The sequence below is a fragment of the Castor canadensis genome, chromosome 8 (genome assembly GCF_047511655.1).
Source record: "Castor canadensis chromosome 8, mCasCan1.hap1v2, whole genome shotgun sequence".
Lineage (NCBI taxonomy): Eukaryota > Metazoa > Chordata > Mammalia > Rodentia > Castoridae > Castor > Castor canadensis.
In genome coordinates this window covers 89,568,283-89,588,543 of record NC_133393.1, presented here as the reverse complement: position 1 = coordinate 89,588,543, position 20,261 = coordinate 89,568,283, and the positions used below count along the sequence as shown (strand labels likewise).

The 20,261-nt window shown below is 56.6% G+C and overlaps 1 protein-coding gene across 11 annotated transcripts; it reads right to left on the bottom strand.

Moving 5' to 3' along the window:
• Positions 1-43: 43 nt before the first annotated feature.
• Positions 44-18,724, bottom strand: Tns2 (tensin 2). 11 transcript variants are annotated; one of them, XM_074083446.1, is made up of 30 exons: positions 13,441-13,682; positions 11,598-11,706; positions 11,079-11,116; positions 10,145-10,183; positions 9,796-9,834; positions 9,615-9,679; positions 9,194-9,365; positions 8,835-8,885; positions 8,159-8,281; positions 8,005-8,069; positions 7,130-7,213; positions 6,520-6,632; positions 6,366-6,426; positions 6,186-6,261; positions 5,828-5,957; positions 5,677-5,742; positions 5,490-5,603; positions 4,137-5,348; positions 3,858-4,008; positions 3,640-3,748; positions 3,159-3,402; positions 2,956-3,045; positions 2,499-2,624; positions 2,204-2,296; positions 1,990-2,067; positions 1,757-1,834; positions 1,149-1,317; positions 988-1,056; positions 845-874; positions 44-692 (listed from the first exon to the last, which is right to left on the bottom strand). In XM_074083446.1, the coding sequence occupies exons 1-30, from the start codon at positions 13,513-13,515 to the stop codon at positions 554-556; spliced, it is 4,008 nt and encodes a 1,335-aa protein (XP_073939547.1). In that variant the 5' UTR covers positions 13,516-13,682; the 3' UTR covers positions 44-553. The 11 variants fall into 11 exon arrangements, with proteins under 11 accessions (XP_073939547.1, XP_073939545.1, XP_073939544.1 ...); XM_074083444.1 differs by lacking the exon at positions 13,441-13,682 and adding an exon at positions 18,475-18,724 and having other exon boundaries at positions 3,159-3,748; XM_074083443.1 differs by lacking the exon at positions 13,441-13,682 and adding an exon at positions 16,220-16,309 and having other exon boundaries at positions 3,159-3,748.
• Between the last annotated feature and the right edge of the window lie 1,537 nt (positions 18,725-20,261).

The following is a 20,261-nucleotide window of genomic DNA, read 5'->3' as shown; positions in this document are numbered from 1 at the left end:
AGACATGAGACTTTGATGTTCTTGTAAATAAGGTATCATCTCCTTGAAAGTTTATAGAAATTCTTTATTATTTAGACAAAAATAGACTCTCTCTTTTTTTCCCCTATTCATGTGATCCCACTCTGATCTCTGTTCAGAGAAGAGGCAGAGAAGGGAGTGACTTACTCCCCATGCCTCTCCCCACTTTCCCTGCCATGCTGGGACCTGCAGCCTGGTGGAGTTGGCAGGACTGATTCCCTTCCAGGGCCGATATTCCCCTGCAGATGGAGCTGTCCTTATCCCCTCCAGGGTTCAACTGCTAGTGCCTCCTCACCCCTCACACCGTCTGCCATCTGCTCAACATGCAAGGTCATCTCATGGGCCCATCAACTTAGCTTAGCAGGCTGGGGGCAGGGTAAGAGCAGCGGCGCAGGCCGGTGTTTACTTCCCCTTCCTCGGTGGTAGTGGGGGGAGTGCCGGCTCCTGGGGCCCTTGGGTCCAGATCAGGGCAGTGAGGGCTGTGGTGTGCTGGGAGGGGCAGTGTTGATGTGGGCTTGGAGCTTGTGGCCTTCCTTCATTTTCTCTGGCCCAGTAGAACTTTGGTGATGAAGGTGACAATGGCGCCTGCAGGTTGATCTGGGTCAAGCTCTGCAAAGAGGTGACACACATTCTCCCAGGGGCTTCCCGGCTTCTTGGCCACGAAACCAAAGATCCTATGGTGACAAAGCCAAGACAGGAAGGAACATTTGCAACATTCCACAGGGGAATGTTGGTGTGCAGGGTGGGCTGCCCCATGCTAGGGTTGGGGAGCATGGAGGTGCCCTGTCCTGGGGGCGGGGGTGTTGGGCTCATGAGGAAGGCTTACTTGGAGGTGGTCCCATCTGGATTAGTCCATCTGAAAAAAAACAAACCATGACATAGTGAAGCCCAAGGGACAGGTACTAAAAGGCAGCTGGGGCTGGGCCTGGCAGGACCACAGGCTGGGGGAGGATGTGGAGGGAGGGTCACCTGCGGTCCTGAGGGTCAGTGCTGGAGAAGGTGATGCTGCTCACTGGGTAATGGCGGCGAAAAAAAAGCCTGTGAGGAGACGGGTGGGGAAGGAAAGTCACACTCAGATATCTGGGCTTGTCCTTATGTGGGGTTCCCCAGTGGTAGGTGCACAGACTTACTTTCTTTGGTTGTCTGTCAGTGTGATGCCCTGGGCAGAGACTTTGAAGTGGACCACAGCTGGTGTTGGGCGGGGGCTGCAGCTCAGAGCTGCAGAGCTAGCCTTGGCCACAGCTTGCGGGCCAGTCAGTGACTCTGTCTCCACTGAGGTCAGGTAGAGCACACTGCAGGCTGGGGGAAGGGCAGGAAGTGGGTCAGGAAGGGAGATGGCTCTCCCAGCACCTAGATCTTCTTTTGCTCCCTAGTCTTCCATCTCACTAGCCCTTGCACTTTCCCTAGCCAGTGCTGTCAAAATGCACTAGTATCACATAGGCAGTGTGTTAGAAAGGCAGCCCCTATGACTCTACCATATCTACAGAACCAGGGACATTAGGAAGCACCTGGGAATCTTCGTTCTAATGGTCTTTCTCTCTCACCCACGACTTCTGTTCATAAGACTTGAGAACCTAGGCTGAGGCCCCTCTTCCACACACACTGCAAATATGGGTCTCCTGCCTTCATGGATTAAGTGCGTCTGCTAGGGCCTACCACCTCCAGGCCTTTCTCCTGCCCTGTAGCTGTGATGTCCCTTTGGTGCCCAGGGAGAGGGAGGGAAGGGAGAGGTCACTACCAGCGCCTTGACGTAGGAGGTCTGCTGCTGTGCTCATGTTGGTGGGCACTGGAGCCTCTGGGGTCTCTTCCAGAGGATCTGAGAGAAATGACAGGGGAAGTCAGAAGGGAGAAGCATTCTGGAGGAGCTGGAGATTTCCCTCTACAGTCCCAAGGGAAGGCTGGGAGCCAGGACCTCTGGATTCTGCCTCTGGCTGCAAGGGTGGGGAGAGATGGGGAGGACAGGTAACCCACCTTTACTTGGAATGCGGAGGCAGCAGGGCAGGGAGATGGGGGAGATGGAATGTTGGGAGACCAGGGCAGACAGGCTGCCTGTAGGGAAGTAGATGAGAAAAGTACTGAGGTATCCATAGATAACCCCGTGGCTTTCCCTTCCACCCTTCTGAAATCTCTTGGCCTCTCCTTAAAACCAACCCAGCGGAGCCTTCCCTGGGCTCCTGCTTCTCACCAAAGTAGGGTTCACTGGGACAGCCCTTGATCTTCACCCCTTTGGGGCCAGTCTCAATGAGGAAATGGCGGACCAGCTGTTCCAAGGGGTCCCCTGTGAAGGGGGGTAGGAAAGTAAGGCTTTACCAGATTCCAGGCTCCCAGCTTCTCCCCTGATGGTATTCTTTCCTGAGCAGCAGGAGTGCTTTTCTGCCTCTCCCCTCCATGTTGTGCCTCCCCAGCCCACCCCTGTATTCCTGCATCTGCACCTTCTCCCCACTCCAATCCCACCTCCCTCAGGCTTGGGCTTTCTGTACCTTTCCAGGGCTGGGCACTGGGTGGGGGCGTAGCCACCTTGAGGGCCAGCCCATAGGCTCCTTGGAATGAATGACTGTCCCTGATCAGGAAGGCCCCAGGGTCCTTGTCCTTCAGCAGGGCAATGGCTACAGGATGGTAGGTAGAGGTTGGCAAGAAGTTTGCACAGTAGCTGACTGAGCTCCATGCAGTCCTGCTCCTCTGCTAATGAGCCCCCAGGCCTATCGCCCTGACAGCTGTTGGGGTGGCAGCTGTCTAGGAACAGAAATTTAGAGTTCACAGGAGCTTTTGACAGTGTTGAATCTAACCTTGGGCCTGAAGCCCAGAATCACCTGCTGGTGAGATGCTCAGACAAGGGCAAATGCGCCAGGAAGAGCCAAGGGCCTTAACTAGAATGGGTCTTAAAGCCAAGACAGAAGCCCTGGAGGGTGGGGTGGCATGGAGGTGTTGGCTTCTCACCTTGGTCACGGGACAGGTGTGGCTTATACCAGAACTTGGATGTATCCTGGACAAACTTGACATTGCTTTGGCTCTCTTGTATAGGGAGTTCTAGGACAAGGAAAGACTGAGTTCAGACTCCAGGGCTTCCTACTCCCCAGTTGCTCTCTGTGGAAGAATGGGTTCTCTCAAGGTCGCCCCATCCTCCCCTAAAGCCCTTATACCTGGGGTTTGGGTGGTGTTATCTGGGAGTAGAGGTGCGAAGGTGACATGGTGACTGGTGCCTCTGGCTGGTGGTGATCCCTGCTCTAGGCCCCAGGGTCCTGACTGTTGCCCAGGCCCTAGCAAGTGGCGTTTCTCAGGAAGCGGAGGCTGAGTGGGGCCATTTGTGTCATAGGATGCGGCCAGGGGGAAGGCAGGTGTGGGTGAGCTCTGGGGTGGCTCTGGGTTGGCCACAAGCCACGGCATCTGGGTAGGCACAGGGGTAAGGGGGGACCCATCTGGGCTGTCTGGGGGACCTCGAGGGCCTTGCCAGGGGGCATGGCGGAGGCCAGGCAGAGTGGTGGGCACAGGGCCCCGAGGACTGGCACGGTCTGAATGGTTCCCTGGGCTCCTTTCCTGAAGCCAGTCATTGGGGGAGCTGGGAGAGGAAGCGGGGGAAAAGGAACTAGGGCCTGGAGGCTCAGTTCTACTTCTTGTTGGCACCTCAGGAACCTTGTCTGTGTCTCCCTGAGAAACAGAGGGGAAAGCCTCTCCAGGACTCAGTCTCTGAGTGGGTGCCAAGGTGGGGGACCTGGTGTCCTGCCGTCGGGTGCTGCAGGGTGGAAGGGCAGATGGTCAGAGAGCTCTGCTTTGAGCTCCCCACACTGCAGCACTGCATGCTTGGACAAGGACGTGCCCGAGCAGCCTGGCCCTTTGAATACCTTTCCTTGCCCTGGACTGGGCTGCTGGTGTGCAGAGGTGTGGAGGGACCTGATAACTCTGAAGAGGCACTGCACTGGGCATCTCGGGGAGACTGAGGCAGTGTGCTATGCCCACTGGGGACCTCCCTCCAGGACACTGGTTCAGGCGACTCTGCAGTGAAGAGGAGAGGAACTGTGAGCAAGAACTAGCTCTTCGATCTGGCTGAGTTCCTTCTCACCCTGTGCAAAGCCTTCAGAACCCTCCTCTTCCCTGAGCACACCCATTCCAGTGCCCCTCACCTGCAGGTGCCAAGGGTCCTGCTGAGGCCAGGTGCCCAGGGAGCAGGTACTTTTCCCTTCCCTCCTCTGCAGGGATCTCATAGCTTAGCTTCCTGGGTGGTGGGTAGGGTGGGCTGCCCGGGGAAATGGAGCCAGCCTGTGGTGAGTGGGCACCAGGGCTGGGATACCCTCTGCCCTCACCTGGAGATCCACAGCTGTGAGGTGCCCGGCCATATGCTGGGCAGTAACTGGGAACGGCTCCTCCATAGCCGTAGGTCACCAAAGGAGGGTAGCCTGGATGCCCATACCTGCCTTCTGGGCACATGGCAAAGGAACAGCCCTCACGCCCTTCCTCCCCCACCTTGGGAGGCTTCAGGCAGTTGTAGTCAGGCATTCGGGCATGGTGATGCCCACAGGCAGGCACTAGCAGAGGCAGTGTGTGCCCAGGCCGCACTGGGTGCAGGAGGGGCTTGTTAGCCTCGCTGGCCCACCCTTCTCCAGCCTCCCTCTCCAGCCGTAGTCCATACAGGGCTGCTGTGGGCAGTGCCAGCTTCTCCTCACAGGCTGGGCATGAGCACAAGGCAGGCACCCCTGGGTCCTCCAAGATCACTACCTCCCGGTAGCCTGCAGGGCGATAGCCAAAGTCCCCATTGGCTGCTTTCCCCAGCTCAGGTGCATAGGGGTAGGGTCCTTCGGATAGCGATCGGCAGAGGCGCCTCTTCTCCATAGAGGCCTCAGCATAGCCCTGGGAGGGGCCCTCAAAGCCTCCGTAGGGAAGCTGTCGCCTGTCCAGGGTTCCCTCTGGCCGGTAATAGCCTCCATTGGGGACCCCGTAGGGTTCCCGGTAGCCCTGGCGGCAGGAACAGTGGCGGCTGAGGCCAGTCCTGTGGCCTGGGTACATTCCAAGGTGGGGGCCTCTGCCCACAAGAGGCTGCTCTTCATCATCTAGGATGGCTGTCTCACGCCCAGCTCCCCGACCCCCACTGGCCACCCCACAGCCTCCTAGGAGGCGGTCTAGCTCCTGCCGTTCAGCAGCAGTTGGAGGTGGGCGGCCTGGGGACTCAGCAGCTGGCTCTGTGGTCAGTGTGGATGAATGGCCGGAGTCACTGCTGACAGAGAGGATGGGGGGTGGGGGTGGCTCTGGAGAGGGTGCTGGTGGGGCCTGGCGGGGGGCCCGCTGCACCTGGGCATAAGGACTGCCATCCAGGGGGCCCCGAGTATGGGCCAAAGAGCCTGAGTAGGGAAGAGAAGAGTTAATGAGACTGCAGCTGACTGTCTCTTGGGAGGGGATCTGCTTCAGGCTGAAGGAATATGCTTCTTTCCCCCTCCCCACCACAAACCTGAACCTCCTGCCAGCCCCGCTGCCCCACCCACCATCCACACTGTCCTCATGGTGCTGGTTGAAGTTCTCATAGGAGTCCCAGCGCACAGCAGGCTCTGTGGTGTTGTAGTCCACAGAGACCGAAGGGTCATTCCGTGGGGTGTTGCCTGTAGGAAGCCACTGGGGTGTGTAGAAGCAGGAGACAAACAGCCTATAGCCCCCACCCAGCCCCAATCTTACCTTTGATCTTCTCGGGGCTGGAGGAGAAGACAAACTCCACTGAGGCTTGGAATGGGAACCTCTCATCTGTGGGGAGTGAGTGGTGAGACCAAGGCCCCAAATCCCCACACTCTTGTCTGCCTGCCTGCTACCACACTGGCTTCTGACTCACCAGCCCAGGCCTCGTCCAGCTGGTCCTTGGGGAAGGTGAGCTGTGGTCCATGGATGGTGCACGTATGGAATTGGACTCTGAACACGAGGGTCCGGTCTGTCCCCTGGCCACCTTTATGATAGCAGGTTACCTGGGAAGGGTGGGAGGCAGGGGGTCAGGGCTTCAGGTCCAGTTTGTCTCTACCCTGGGGACTGCCAGGCCACAGCTCCTGCCCTGCCTCAACCGCAAGGTGATCCTCTGGGGAATTCCCTTTTTAACCCTCCAATCTTTCTTCAAATGATGACTTGTCGGATGACTGTGCAGCTGGCAGGAATCTGCCCCATCCCCAGAACTATCCTTGTTGCTAGGACCCCCTTACCATGACGTCACCTTTGAGGAGGAGGGCTGGCTCCAGGTTTATGCAAAGCTGCTGGGGCCCAGAGCCTGCGATGTGACTGAAACAGCAGAACAGAGTGAGTCAGTGGCACCTATGCATAGGCTGGAGGGAGATTGGGGTCAGCCATGGAGGGGGTCAGGAGCCTGGGAACAGCACACTCACTAGACTCCAGATGTGTAGACGAGCTGCATGGACTGGTAGATTTTGAGGAAGGGTTGGAAGCCTGGAGGGGTGGAGGAGAAGGCACATAAGGGGTGCTGAGTCGGAGGGGTGAGAGGTGGCTGTCCCCATGGAAAAGCTCTGAGGTTAAACTCACTTGTGCCGGGTTCGAAGGCTGGCAGCATGGGCACAAGCACATAGTGCAGGAAGAGAGGGCTGCTGTTCATTCTGATGGAGCCTGACAGCAGCCCGCTGAAATAGCTGATGTATCTGATGGGGGAGTGCCAAGGAGAACATCAGCCCCTTCCTCTAGATCATTTGACTATGTACTCTCTACCCAACCTTGGAAGGCCTGCCTCAGCACTTCCCTCTCACCTTTCAGCATCCCAGAAAGTTCTTCCTTGCGTCTAACCTGTCTCTCTTGCTGCCTCCAAGGTTTTGTACCTGTTGTTCCCTCTGCCTAGAAAGTTGTTTTTCAAGATCTTTACTTCATGTTATAGAGGCAGACCCTGCCTGTCCTGCAAGTCTCTTTATCACAAGCCTTAGCTTTATTTTCTTCATGGGATGTATCATCACCCAAAATGAGCTAGCCTATTTATTCATGGACTTCTTGCCTTCTACTCCACTAGCATGTAAGCTCCATGAGAGCCAGACCTTGTTTGCTCAGAATTCTCAGCACTTCGCACAGCACCCTGGCACATGAGTAGCCAAATTTAGGTAGGTTGCACAAATGACAGAACCTGGCCCATCCCCACCAGGCTGCTCACCGGCGCTGGGAGGGCTGCAGTTCTGTAGCCACCTTGTCCTCGCAGAATTTTCTCATGGTGAGAGTTGCCAGCGCCTGGTCTGCCCTGGGGAGAGCAGGGCCAGTAGGAGGGATTAGGGGCCAGACTCCTAGCCTCCTATGCCTAAGCTCCATAAAAGGAGGAGAGATGAGATCCTCTCAGACTGGTGGTAAAGAGAACTAGAAGCACCCCAGAAGTCTCTTTCCTAGTTGTTGGCTCTCAGGCAATTGTTCCCTAAACTTAACTTTCCTTATCTGTAAAATGGGGCAGTCAATGTTATGGCTTAAATTGTGTCTCCCCCAAAGTATGTACCTCAGAATGTGATCTTATTTGGAAAAAGAGTTGTTGCAGATGTAATTAGTTAGATTAAGATGAGGTCATGCAGGAGTAAGGTAGGCCCTTAATCCAATTTGACTGGTCCTTATTAAGAGAAGAGGAGACACAGAAACACAGGCACAGAGAGAACACCATGTGACGACGGAGGCAGAGGTTGGAGTGATGTTGCTTCAAGCCAAGGATTGGACACCAAGGATTGTCAGCCACCACCAGAAGCTAGAAAGAGGAAAGGAAGGATTCTGCCTGGAGTCATAGAGCAAGGCCCTGCTGACACTTTGATTTCAGATTTCTAACCTCTAGAACTGTGAGACAATAAAATTCTGTTATTTTAAGCCATTCAATCTCTGGCATTTTGTTCTGGCAGCCCTAGGAAACTAACACAGAACATCTGCTGCAGACTGGTGAAGTACAAGTGCTAAAAGGAGGTGAAAATGTCAAGTTTACAGTGAGGCGCTCTCTGAACAGTGGCAGGGGGACTCATACAGGGCCAGCTGAGGAAGGGCCAGTGCGGGGGGCCTCACCCTGCTGAGATCTTGCTGTAGTGCATATAGGCAGAGACGATGACCCCGAGCTTGCCCTTGCTTCCCTGAAAGACAGAGAGACATCAATGGAAGGCCTGCTGCTGGCCCCAGGCTGAGGATGCCACAGCTCTGTGACCCCAAGGTCCCAGCCCACCTTGCAGTACAATACGACCACATGCTGAGGGTCAGCACTGAGCCATGTCTCCATGGCTTTGCAGATGGAGCACAGTTTGTCCAGAGGAGGGGCATGAAGCTCAGGCCAGCCGAAGTCCTGGACCTGTGGAAGTGCCAGGGTGCAACTGCAGGGGAGGCCATAAGCAAAGAGATGGGGGGAGGGACAGGATATAGGGGCCTGGAGAAAGGTTGAGGGCCTGCTGGATGCCCACAACAACCTTGGCACTTTGTTCAGATGTACAGTGGGCTGATACCTGCTGCACCCATAGGTCTCCAGTAGCATGCTGGGCGGGTGAGTGCTGAAGAAGGTAGATGCTAATTACTTCCTTTTTTTTTGAGGTACTGGGGTTTGAAATCAGGACATCCAGCTTGGTAAGCAGGCGCTCTACCACTTGAACCACGTTCCCCAGCCCTCTTTTTGCCTTATTATTATTTTTTTTTCAAGTAGGGTCTTCTACCCTGTGCCAGCCTCAGCTGGCAATCCTACGGCCTCTCAAGTAGCTGGGATCACAGAATTGCACCACCATGCTAGTTGACTGAGATGTGGTCTCGCTAACTTTTTGCCCCCAATTCTTACTATTAATGACCAGGAGGACGAGGTCTTCTGGGCAAGGTTAGTCTGGTTTAATGGGTGGGGCAGGCCATTTCCTTCCTACCTTGGGGTTCAGGCGGGTCAGATCATGTCTTTTCTCTGAAAGATTGAAGAGCTGAAATAAAGGGAGAGGGAACCTTGGGTGTAAGCGACCTCGGGCGGCGAGGCGCGCTGGAGGTGGATCCTTATTAAGAGTTCTGCTCTAAAACAAGGAGGTTGCTAAAGCAGGGCCCTGCGAGCTGCGTCCCAGCAGTTTCCACTGGCTGCGCTCGCCAGCGCCGCGGTCCCTCCGCGTCTCCGCCCTCGTGCGCTGGTGCTGCCCCCTGGCGGCCTCGCCTCAGCGATCGACGTCAGTGAGCAGCCTCGCCCATCTGCACCTCCCAGCCCTCTCATTGGTTGAATCCGGCCAGTCCCGTCCCTCACCAGGTACTTGTCCCGGTGCTTGGATTGCAGCACGTGGGCCAGCTCGCGCAGGTGGCCCCGGTGTCGCTGCTCATCTGGCCGCGCGGGGAAAGAGGCGGCCAAGATGCGCTCTGTCACGTATGTGAGGTCCAAGTCCCAGCGGCGCTCCATGAGTGGGTCCAGGCTGAAGCTCCTGGAGAGGGGGCAAAGCTGATAGGGAACGGAGGGGCGGGACACCAGGATGAGGGTACTTCCCATCACCTGCCGAGCAGGTGAGATCTGCCGGGTCCTGAGGATGGGTGGTTCTGGAGGGAGAGTACCGCTTGAGGCAGAGGACTGTCCTGGGGGCTTTGTTGGGCACACTGCCACGGGCTGAGGTGTGGGGCCGCTGGAGAGAGGTCACGTGGGATCACCCCCCCCCCCCCCCAGTGCCTTCACTCACCTTGGCAGAGTACTGCGCTGCTTTGAATGGTTCAGAGACTTTGTGGATCCCTGTCGGATGAGAAACTGTCTGGACGTCTCTTGGGTGCCCCCAGTTCAGGCTTCCCAGTTCAGAGGTCAGGAATCCTAGGTACTTACTCTCAGAACCCCCTTCCCCTGGTCCCCCCTCTTCATCACCTTACCAGATGCTCTATGCGTCTCACTGGGGCCGTGTTTCGCCGCTAGAGGGAGATGGGGGGGTGGGAAATGGGAGTGGTTAGGGCTGGGGCAAGGACCAGGCTGGGCCTGGAGGGAGTGGGAGGGCAGGTCAGTGTCCACCCTTGGGCGAGGGGAGAGAAGCCCAATTTCCAGCAGTCCAGAGAGGACCAGAACAGCAGAGGGCTCAGACATTTTTTTCTTGTGGTCAGGATGACTACAAACTACAGCCCTCCTTTCTAGGTCATCTCCCAGGGACCCTCTCCAAGGCTGCCAGACCTCTGGACATCCAGTCAGGTTCTTTGCCTTCCCAATCCCATCCTAGAGCACACTCACCAGCTCCGCAGGGGGCAAGGCCTGACAGGGTGAAGTCACCTGGAAGGAGATCTGAATAAGAGGCTGAGCTCCTGGTGAAATGGGTTCCCCTGTCTTGAGGATGGGACGACCCCTCAGGCTCAGCAAGAAGGTGGAGGGGCTGTCAGTCCATGGGCGCAGGCTCCAGCTGAGGTTCCTCTATTTAAGGGAGCCTCACTTCTGGCCTCTGAGTCCCCCACCCTTCGGGCCCCCCACTTGTTGCTTTTGGCTCTCAGCCCCCTGCCCAGACAGACCCCCATTCATCCAGCAGCAGGACAGGAGTTATATATAGAGTCAGGCAGGCAGGCCATGGCCAGGGGCAGACACTGGCCCCTTTCACCAGGAGACCCCGCCCCTGGGCACACTGTTCTTCTAGCCAGCTAGGAGGCCCTGGGACCACCCCCCTGTACTTCGGAGGACCAGGAAACCTCCTCAGAGATGGGGCTGTCTTAGGTCCCCAGTGGACCTGGATGCTATCTACAACCTGCATCTGGAAAGGCCCAGTCTTTCCAGGGCCTAGGACAAGACCCACCCAGGCATCCTGAGGACCCTTCCCCAGAGGGAAGGCACAGCCCATCCGCTGCCCAGTCTCTGAAATACTGGTCCCTCCCCACCCACCCCACCCTTCCTCCTCCTCTTTCTCCTCCTCTCCCCCACCCCCATCCTCTTGCCAGCTGCAGCCTGGGCACAGCACCAAGACAAACGCTGTCTCACTGTCCACCCGCCTGGGCCAGCCCTCCAGGGGTGGAGTAGGGTGGTTCTTAAAGGGCCCAGCACAGAACCCCCTGCCACCCAGGAGGGGCTCCCCAGTGATGTCAGGGGAAGAGGTGGGAGGTAGATGCCAGTGTGGCTGGAGAAGCCCATCTGGGGAGGAGAAAGGAACTCTGCCCCCATCGGGTAGAATTGGGATACCCACCTTTGCTTCACATTTTCTGTGCGTGGCCACCTTGCAGACTAAAGAGGAGAAGGGAGGAGAGGGGGTTAGCTGGGGCCTATGGGTGCAGTGAAAGACGCTGTTCCCCATCTCCCCAGGCCCTGGAAGCTGACCCTGAGGCTCCAGGATTCCCACTGTGTTAGGCTTTCAGGGTTGGTGAACAGGGCAGGGTCTAAGGAAAAAGTATGGCAGTGGGTGCTACTGTCTGGCCAGAGAGCAGGGATCCAGGGTTGTGTTCTGGGGTAGTTAGTGGTGAGGAGGAAGAGGGAGGGAAGACCCCAGTCAGAGGACAGGATGGAAGGGTGGCAGGGAGTCCTGAGTCTCCTGGGTTGTGGTAGGATGTATGTCATGGGGAGCCAGGGCTGCCTGAAGGGGAGGTGGCTGCCTCTTGGCTCCCCAGGTGCCCCATGGGAGTAGTGCACACACTCCAGTTTCTACTCCTGGAGCTGGGCAGCATGGTGGCACTGGTGGAGGGGCTGAGTCAAGGCCAGAGCACCTCACCTCTGCATGAGACACCAGTCCCATCGATGATCACCTTACATACTGCACACACTGGAGCTTTCTTCCGGAAAACCTTCTCCCGGAAGCTATGTGGCTCGGCTCTCCTAGGCTGCAGGTGGAGGGACAGACAGACAGAGGAGTGAGTGCCTAGCTGGTCCATCCTCAGTGCTGGGCAGAGTTCTTGCTTTAGCACTTCTCCCATTGCCATTAAGCCCCTGATCTCTAGGACATACTTGGCCACAGCTATTTTGGGGCTGTCATGGAGCCTGTCCTCTACAGTGCTTGGAATGTGACCCCTTGGGTCACCTTCACTGGGTCAGCTCCTCCCCAAGGGATCACTTGGGCCGGCCCCTCATGTGGCCCTGCTGTGTGATGCCCTTGTCAATACCACCCCAAATGCTGGCACTTTCCTTCTGGTGGGGTGGGGACCTTGCCCAGATGGAGGCCCATGTGTAGAGTGAGCAGGGGGATCCAGACATGTGCGTAGTATCAGTCACGCAACATTCAAGTATGCTGAGCCAGGCAGGAGTGGCCTTAGCCAGCCCTGCTCCCGTGGCTCCTGATGTCCCCATGCTCCAGGCAGCTGACATGCTGCCTTCCCCCATGCTCAGAACAACATGTTTACTCTTTGTGCATTGAGGCAGGCGGCAGGCACAGTTGTGTAAGAGGCGGGGGTGGGGGCAGTAATGCCAGAGGAGTGACAGTGGGGGGGAGCTGTCCTACTACCTCTGAGTGTAGCGAGCTCCCACTACCTGACAAACTGTGGAGTTAGATTAAAGCATCAATTGAGAGACCAGATGCTCTTTTTGGCCCCTCCCTGCCCAGCCCAGAGGTACCAGTGAGGCTGGAGGCTGGGATGACCCCTGTTGCCCAGGCTACCTCAATCCCCTCCCACTGAAGACGCCCATTTCCAACACCCATCCCTCCCATCCTGTGTCTGGGGACAATTTGCCTCCATGCTACCTCTGTTTTACCCATTTTTCTCCTCTGGATTCATGCTCCTCCTACCTGCTCCCCTCCCTGGATCCACCCCGTACAGTATCATCTCAGCTCATCCTGACCTGTTTCTTTAGAAGTGGGGAAAGAGGGTGATGAGGATACACGAACACCTTGGGCCCCTTGACTGTCCCTGGAACTCTTTTGGTCTGTACCCACAGTGGGACCCACTAGGACACCTGAGTGCACTTGGCGTTAACAGCATGTATGGATGATGCCAGTGGAAATCAAACCTCTGGTTTAAATCACTCCTGAGACCTGGCCTCCTCCCTGCCTTTCTTTTTGCAGAACTGGGATTTGAACTCAGGACCTGCACCTTGAGCCACTCCACCAGTCCCCCCCTTTTTTTTGTGCGATGGGTTTTTTAAGATAGACTCTTGTGAACTATTTGCCTGGGCTGGCTTCGAACATGATTCTCCTGATCTCTGCCTCCTGAGTAGCTAGGATTACAGGCGTGAGCCACCAGCACCTGGCTCTCCCTGCCTTTCTTTGCCACATTCCCACCACATCTCTCCCAGACTCTCCAGACCAGGGAGGGGACTGAGTTCTTAGCTCAGTGCTCCAGGATAATGACCCACATGGTCACTATACCTGGGGCTCAGGCTTGGGGGTCCAGGACCCCCACAAATTACCAAGTTTCAAGCTGGGCAATAGAGGAGCCATAGACAGCAGGATCCACACTAACAAACATCTGCTGCTCACCCTGCCACTCTGGCCATCCTAGAGAGCTAGGAGGGGCAGAAGACAGGAAACTGGGAAGAGGGTCTGGCCTGAATCCTGGCCCCTCCCCCACTCCCCATACCTCCAACCCTACCACCACCCTTGCCCAGCTGGTGGGCACTCCTACCCTGCTGGTGGCCCGGCTGCTGTCCCTCCTCCCTAGGGCTCTGAGCAGCCTCTCCACGGGGCCGCTGGACTTCATGGTGTCCGGCTGACTGGGCTGCAGGCCCTAGGGCCTGAACAATGCTGGGGCCTGGCCTGGGGCTTCCTGGAAGCAGCCTGGCGGAGGCAGCAGCTTCCCTTGGGCGGAGGGTAGGCTGTCTGGCTGGTGTGAGAAGCCTGGCCCTGGAAGTGGAGGGAAGTGCAGGCGGGAAGGGGGCAGGTCGTTGCTCCAGGAAGTGGGGGGGTGGGGGGGAGGATGTGGGGGAGGCCAGGAGATCAGATTCCCAGGATCTACCCTGCTGGGAGTGTCAGCCTAGGATCTTTTGCTCCCCACCTCCTGCTTTGGAGCTGCCACACAGGAGTGATCCACCCTGTGTGGTCATTTGCAGGCTCTGTGGTCCTGACATCCAGCCTTGAGATAAGCCCCTGGTAGGGTGGGGTGGGAATTCAGGTCTCAGGCAGGGCTCAAGGGGCAGTGGGGAACACTGTGTCCCAGCCAGTCTCCGGAACTCTCACACTCCCTTGGGACTTTCCGAGGGGAGGGAGCAAAGCTGGAAACTACTGTTCAGGACAGCCCAGAATCCAGTGTTCTGAGGGTGAGGGATAGTGGAAATGAGGACAAGCTTCTTGCCTCAGTTTCACTGGTTTTAAGGTAGGAAAAGGAACATGCACTGCCTTCCCTCATATACCCTGCAAGGCCAAGTTCCAGGCAGAAGAAAGACCACTCTGACCTCAGGAGGGATCTATTCTGCTGCAGTCCAAGGCAGGTGAGGTCTTTCTCAGCTGCTCCAGACACAGCACTCTCACCCAAGTCCCTTGCTTTGCCCCTAACCCTGCACCTGCAACTATCTACCCAGACTCCCAGGGCTGGAACCCCAAGCCTGAGTATACCTTTATGGCGCCTGGATCTGCTCTCCTTCCTCAGCAGCTGTCCCCCTGCCTGAGGACTGGACAGGAGGCCCCCTCCCCACACATACTCCACCCCCCTCCAGGGCCTCCTGCCTCCCTCCTGGGAACATGGCCAACTTCCTGTCCCAGGAGTCAAGGGAAGGAGGTGGATGGGGCCTTGGAAAGGGGGGAGTAATCTTCCTAAGGTATAAGGGTTAATAGCCTGGGGTCCCCAGCTCCAAGCCCTAGACAGCAGCTGTTTGGGTTGGTTGTAGTTGTCACTTGAAAGAATGTAAAATTGCCCTCCCCACTTGCATGGTATTTACTGAATGTCCCAGTGCTCAGGCAACTCCCCCAGCTCTGGCTACTCCCACAGGGTCCCTTCAATTTCCTTCCTCCTCTCTCATGACTATCCAGAAGGAAGGCTGGTCTAATCCTGCATTCTGGGAGCCCACTTGGGGACAATTCAGAGGCTAGACACTGTCTGAGGCCTGCCCCTGGTAGCTCCAATTCTTTTTTGTTTTTTTTCTTCTTTTGTTTATTTATTTATTTTATTTTATTTTTCTTTTGGAAACTCCAATTCTTTAGGCCAGGAAACTTATGTCCAGGGTACCTTGGCCAATAGGTGGCATTTGTGTGTCAAGGCCTGGGCCCCAGCCTGTAACTGGAGAGGAGCACTGGCTCTGCAACAACACCGTTCCCCTCTGACCAGTGCCACCCCCCCCAGCCCTGGCAGTGTCCCAGGACATTCCAGGCCTCTGGCCAGGTGGGCATCTGGGCCTGGCTTGGTCCAGCACCCAGCCCTGCTTAGGGGTGATGGGGCACTGCCCAATACCTCTACTTCCATAGCACACAGCCCAGACCTGGACCTCTCCAACAAGCCACTTCCTACTGCTGCCTCCAGAGAGGCCCAAAGTCCCCTCCTATCGGAACAGGTCCCAAACATCCTCTGATCTCACTAATCTCAGACACTGCCTACCTAGGCCCAGCAAGGAGGTGCCAGTACATCACACATTGACAGTAGTGAGGGTGGGGCACAATAAGTCTGGCATTAGGTGGTCAGGGTCCCTGTGGCCTTGAGTCCCTTCCCACCATCTGGAGCATGTCTGAAGGAAGATGAGGAAAAGTAGCTTCTCACTGAGAGGCCGGCTGAGAAGGCATCAGCAGACAGACCCCTTGGACCCTCAACCTCCTCCTGCGTGGAACATTCCAGAGCTTGTCAGCCTCTCCCCCAGCTGGGCCCCCTCTCACTCCGAAGTCTTGAATTTGTTTGGAGAAACCCCTCCACCCCCCTTCCTGGAAATAGCTGTGGTTGGATGAGAGGCTGAGAGCCTGGCCACGGACGAGGGGTGAGGCCCAGGGAAGGAGAGGGAGGAGAGGGGAAGGGGAGGCGGGGTGCATGGGTGTGCCCTGAGGGATCTGGGGGTGGGGGGGATTGAGAACAGAAGTAGAGGGGGCTGATTTGTGGGTCCGGGAATAGAGTCAGCCTCATCCGTGCCTCCTTTCTGCCTCAGTGTCCCAGATGGGAAGTAGAGGAAAAAGGGTCGCCTGCACTCTGCCAGGTCAGGGCCAGAGCACTGCTGCCAGCTGCTGCCAGCTGCTGCCAGCTGCTGCGGACTCTCGAGTGTAAGTGCGCCCAGCGGCCCCAGTGAGTGGGACCGCGGTCGTGCCCCGCCCCCTGGTCACCTTCCTGGCCTCCAAGTGCCCTTAGCTCGTTTGCGGCCCGCCAGGAATGGACCCTGACCCCAGCCCAGGGGCGCTTGCCGCGCCCCGCGTCCCCTGGCGCCCGCCCCCAGCCCTGCCCGCGCGGCGTGACGCAGAAGCCACCGCCCTCCTGGCGTGGCGCGGCCACTCACCTGCGGGGGGCGCCCGGCGGGGCGGGGGCGCGGCGGGGCGGGGCAGCAGCAGGGGGCGCCCCCGGGCCAGCCCATCCCTGCCGGCCGCGCCGCGGGACGCGGAGGAGGCGGCGGCGGGAGCGGGCGCTCGGCTGGCTCCCTCCCGTCCCCGCCGCGCCCTGCGCCCGCCGCCTCCTCCCGCCCTCGCGGCTCCCCTCCTTCTTCCCGGGCTCCAATCCCCACGTTCCGCCCGCTCCCCGCCCCCGGCCGCCTCCTTCTCGCTCTCTCCCCACCTTCTCCTTCTCCCGCGAACCCACACTCAACAGAGCGCACCGACTGGCAGAGGCCAAACGGGAAGAGCCTCGCAGAGTTGGGGACAGATTTGGGGAATACGGGATCGGATGGGGCCTCTCAGAGAGGGCGACAGACAGTCGAAGAAGACACAGACCAGCGGCAGACAGGCGAAAAGAAACGCGCAAGTCAGACAGACGCAGAAGCAAAGGTGGTCCCCAAAGGGACGAGCGATCAGTGTACAGAGAACAGCCCGGAAAGCCCCAGCTTTTAGGCCGCCCCTGCACAGGAGCGCTTGTGGGATCCTGTGTCAGGACCACCCGCGGCGCGACCTGGTGGGGGCGCCAGACTCAGGTGAAGAACACCTGGTGTTAAAGGTGTCCTTGGTCGGTGGACACCGCTTCCTTGGTCTTCTGCCCCACTGGAGATTTCTCTGCCGCCTCTTTTTCCCGAAGGTCTCAGAACTGAGGACTCGCAGCAGGTTCAAGCCCCCCCACCTCCACCCCCCGCAGCTCCAGTCATCCCACTCAATTGCCCTAGTTAGGAGCTGGGCCACGGTTCTAAGGTCTTCCTTTCCTTTCATTCAAGTTCTAGTCTTGCCAGCGAAGTTCTTTCTGTGGTGAAACCTCATTCTTTCTTTTGCACTGTTCTTATCTGGTGCTGGATAGGAACTTCTGAAATCGAGCTAATGGGTCATGGCGCTGGTTTGAGTTGTGTCACCCTGCAGGAAGGTGGAGGGTAGGGATGAGATGGGAATGTCTTCCTAGAAGCTCTGAACCTATTGCCATTCCCAGGTCCCCAGCGTTCTTTAGCAGTGAGCACTTCCAAAACTTTCTTCATCACCCTCTCACTGGAGTTTCCATGATGAAAATTGGTGGAGGGGGTGGTGGTGAGGGAGGTTCTGAGAAGCCGGTGCCAAGGGTTCAATGCCTGGTACCTGCCCAAAGCAGCCAGCAACTCGTCTCTAGGGCCCTCCTGTCCCATCTCTCAACCCTAGTACTTTCCGAGCTTGTTTTGTCTTTGGCAAGGTTTGGGAAGTCTGGTTCTGATTACAGAGATTGGAGCACCTGATTCCAATCTGAATGCAGGCAAGAAGCTGTGAAGCAGGGCCTGGCAACAGTTTGGGTCCCCCAGAGACTGGCATTTGGGAGGGGGTGGACACACTGGGCCCTGGGAAGTCTTGATTTTTCCGGCTCTTGGCAGAGTTAATGTCCACTAGGCAGTTTTAGAGGTCAGAGCAGGAGTCACTGGTCCTGAAGGAAGGGGACGGTGGGGGAAGGGCTAGGCAGGCACTGGTAGAGGCAGGACAGGAGTTAGGTGAGGACCCAGGAGAGTGACAGGGGTTGGAGGTTACTGGGAAGGGGCAAGGCTGAACATCATTGTGTATTTTGGCAAGATTTCATTATATAATTGAGATTCATGAGATATGAAAATTTGTTCATTTCTTTAGAGCCTGAAGCTAGTTCTTTTAACACTTTGCCCTTCCCAGCATTCCTTAGGGGCTTTGTCTGGGATGCGAGCCATGGAGGTAGGTTCTAATCTCTAAAGACACAAGGAACTTGATTGGATCCTAGAGAGGTTGGGAGGGCTAAACCTCATACTCATGCTGGCAACACTGCCCTGCCTGGCCAGCCAATAAGAGAAACTTCTGAGGTTCCAAGGAATTGAAAGGGGGTCACAAGATGGGGAACTGGTTAAGTTCACAAGATGGATAGCTGAACCCCCAGCTCAGGTTTACTCTCAAGGTAGAGGTCAAGGGGAAGGAGTCTGCAGGAAGAAAGCTGGTGAGAGAGGTTGAGAGCTACAGGAGGTAGCTTGGTGGGGGTGGAATAAAAACGGGTGGCTTGTGGGGCCAGCCAGGCATCCTGGTTTACCAGCTCAGAGCAGCAGGAGGGAATGGGAAGGAGGGGAAGAAAGCCAGGCTGCTTGTTGATAAAGGTGAAGCAGTTTCAGCCTCCAACCTCCCTCCATGCAGGTTTTCTTACCTTAACTATGCAAAGGGAGGCCCATCTTGGTACCAAAGGCGGAGCCTCCTCTTCCATGGTCTGGGGTGATCCCATGCCTGTGACTGAGTGCACTCAGGATCTTGAGGTGAAGGGGACCATAGGAGGGGGACTTTTGAGTGTGGGGCTGACCTGGCTGGAAGACCACTGAGTCAGAACTTCAGTGGAGGATTTAGGTGCTGGGAACCAGGAAGAGCGGGGGAAGGGGCAGAGCTGACTCCAGAGGCGGATCTCCTGGCCAAGGACAGAGCCTGTATTGTCCAACTGGGAGGTCGCTGTAGCTGCAGCTGGGCGGGGAGCAGCAGAGTCTCTTCTAAGCTTTTCGGGGGGAGGCGGGAAAGCAAGTCACCCTTCACTGTGGCCCTGGGGGCTACAATGGTTGCTGGGAAACGAGGCTTATTTAACAAATACTGCTTCCCAGGAGCAGATGTGTAGCTCTCTCACTTCCTGAGAAACCAGATGCAGCCAGCTCTTGTAGCACTTGAGGTGACGCCCTTAGCACAACATGGGACCCTCACTGCTTTGGGATCTAAGAGTACAGTGCTTGGTTTTATTAAGAGAAAACTAGACTTTGGCTTGGAGGACATATGCTAACCAACAAGCCTGAAGTTGACCCTTATCAGGGAAGAGCCCCATCTGCACTCTGCCTCCATCTCTGGTGGCTCAAGATTTAGAGGGGGGTGGCCATACCTGGCCAGAGCCATTCCTGCAGCTGGGCTTTGAGGAGGGTCCACACCACAGCCTGGCTTTCCCTTGACTTTAAGAGTACCCTCTTGGGACATAATCCAGCGTTCCTTCCTCTCCTTTCTGTGCATCACAACATAAGCTTTTCCACTTTTACCCTCCTTTCCCGGCTTCAGTGTTCCCAGCAGGGGAAAGATTGCAGATTGCCGAACTTGAAAAATACCTTTTGGGGTGGAGTCACAGGCATCTGGGCAGCAGGGGCACCTTTTCCTCCCCACCTAAGGCCATACTGACAGGCTTTCACTTCCCAGCTCAAAATGAAACTCTAATTTTGGAGAACAGTGACTTGCTAGAAACTGGGAAAACAGCTGCCAAGTGGCCAGCAAAGCCAGTGTCACTGCTCCTGCCTCCCCTTGCACCCCCAAAACTGGACTGGTTTCCTGGGCTTTCTGTGCTCCACCACCTTGTAACCTCAGCAATTCTTTGCCACTGTCCTAACCCCTTTCCTATCTTGCAACAATGACTAGTCTGTCCTTAGCAGCTTGGAAAATTCCTGTCAAATCTGAGGTGTGATTCACAGAGCAGTGGCCTCAGTCTTGGTAACCAAGAGTAGCCTGCCACCTGGAACTTGGCACAGTGAGGACAAAGGCACTTGGCTTCATGGATTAAATGGGGTGAGGGGGGGAGGCTAAAGGAAACTGTCCCAAGGATATGCCCACATCCCACAGTAAACAGTACAGGAAATGGACTACAGGCATGTCCTGGAGAGGGAACAGGGATGCAAAGTCCAGCTTTTGGGCCTCCTAAGTGAAGGCTGCAATGAAGTAGATTTTGCTTGTGAGCCCACCCTCAATCCAATGATGAATGAGAACTTCAGATAATGGGGGAAAGATGAGCAGGCTGTAAATGGGGAGGTCTCCAAGAAACAGCTCTGGGAGTGTAGAGTGCAAGTCAAAAGAACTTCAGCATTAAAATGAACTTGAAAGATTGGATTTATTTGGAGAAAACAAAAACCCACAACCCAAAGGATGGGATTTTACATCTCAAGACACCTCCCAGGTAGTAAGTCTACAGATTACAAATCA